General features: G+C 40.9%; 1 protein-coding gene across 3 annotated transcripts in view; it reads left to right on the top strand.

The window, feature by feature from the left end:
• LOC106936074 (nck-associated protein 1-like) overlaps positions 1-1422 on the top strand; it is a 45395-nt gene extending 43973 nt beyond the window's left edge. For all 3 annotated transcript variants that reach the window (XM_015016867.1, XM_015016866.1, XM_015016865.1), the window contains 2 exons: positions 1054-1210; positions 1313-1422. In XM_015016867.1, coding sequence (XP_014872353.1) covers positions 1054-1210; positions 1313-1373 — 218 coding nt within the window. In that variant the 3' untranslated portion in view covers positions 1374-1422. The remainder of the gene's footprint in view (positions 1-1053; positions 1211-1312) is intronic.
• Positions 1423-1492: the final 70 nt, after the last annotated feature.

Below are 1492 nucleotides of genomic sequence, written 5' to 3'. Positions count from 1 at the left end.
GAACCAGTTTAAAAGCTACAATGAATGGTTATATGCCAGACATGGAAAACTGGGATGACTACATGCCATGATGTTCAGAGTTTAGGCCTCATGGCTTCTCAAGGTGTCAACATTGCAGCCAGTAGACTGAAGGAGATACAGCTTTATATTGTAGCAATTCAAGAGCTAATTAAAAAATTAATCAGCACAGAAACTCCAAAGCACACAAAGAAATATATATATACTTTTGTCATAGTACCCCCAAGGATTTAAAACTACTTTCACCCCTGATATACACAGAGACTGATGTTTAGTAGCAACAGTGGTTATCATGTTACTTGCTAGTGTAAGGTACTATAGACTGTTATTGGGGCCAAAATTAACACTAGTGTGCACCCAGAGATGTTTATGTGATTATTGCAGGTAACTATCTATTTTGAAACTGGCTACTGATCTGATGATTATTGTTGGCCTTTCACCAGTAACTGAGCTGCTGGCACTGGCAAATGAGAAGAAGACTACTCTGTTGCGTTAGCATTGGAGAGGCTAGTGGTTAGCATTTTTAAGCTGGTAAATCCTACTCCTTCTGCTGTCCATTAGCTTGACTAGGTTGGGGTTTGCATTAGAGAGGTTAACAACTAGCATGCTTAGCTTGGTCACCCACCGGATTAACCATACTTTTTCAAGAAAAATGTAAACAGAATGACCTTACAGCAGCAACTCAGGAAATAAAAAAGTTTTGAACTGGAAGTTTTGAACTAATTCTGACAGAGAAATGGAAATTGGCTGCTCAAAGCCACACAAAAATCTAAAATCTAAGATAAGAATCCAGTGGCAAATCTCTAATCGTTGCATGTCTGGTCAGAATGTCTTTACCAATAACCTTAGATCAATTTTTGTTTGAGATCTTGGGATAATTTCTCTCAATTTCTTAGCACACAGCTTCTGGAAATGGAAAAACCAAATCAAATGACGTTTGATCACCACTGGTGTTTGCCTAAAACAGGGGAGAGGGGCAAACACAGCCAATTAAAAGTCCAAGTAACTCAACCTCCCTCTCTGTTCTCCCTGCAGTCGGCTTTATCCTGTGCCACGCCGCGCTGAACAGCGACGCAGCCGCCCTGTCTCTATGGAAACTGGCCCTGCAAAGCTCCACCTGCCTCTGTCTGTTTAGGGACGAAGTCTTCCACATCCACAAGGCCGCAGAAGACCTGTTCGTCAACATCAGAGGGTAGGATCGCCGCCACGTGACAAATATTTCCAAAGTTTCAAACTCTTGCAGCGACAAAAGGAGAAGGAAAATTTTTGATTCCTTCGTTTTGCTTTTCGACAGGTATAACAAACGCATCAACGACATCAGAGAGTGCAAAGAACAGGCGCTGTCTCATGCGTAAGTGAAGCTATAATCCTGTTAGGATTCCTTTCATCATATCTTAGCTGAAACTTTAAGCATACAAAATCTTACATTTTAGTTTATTTTCTCCCTCCCACGGTCTACATTTTCTGTATTATT

Source organism: Poecilia latipinna, unplaced genomic scaffold, assembly GCF_001443285.1.
Source record: "Poecilia latipinna isolate Pla-1442-1.1 unplaced genomic scaffold, P_latipinna-1.0 Scaffold2074, whole genome shotgun sequence".
NCBI lineage: Eukaryota > Metazoa > Chordata > Actinopteri > Cyprinodontiformes > Poeciliidae > Poecilia > Poecilia latipinna.
Note: the sequence above shows the minus strand (reverse complement) of the source record. Positions and strands in the feature narration are given on the sequence as shown.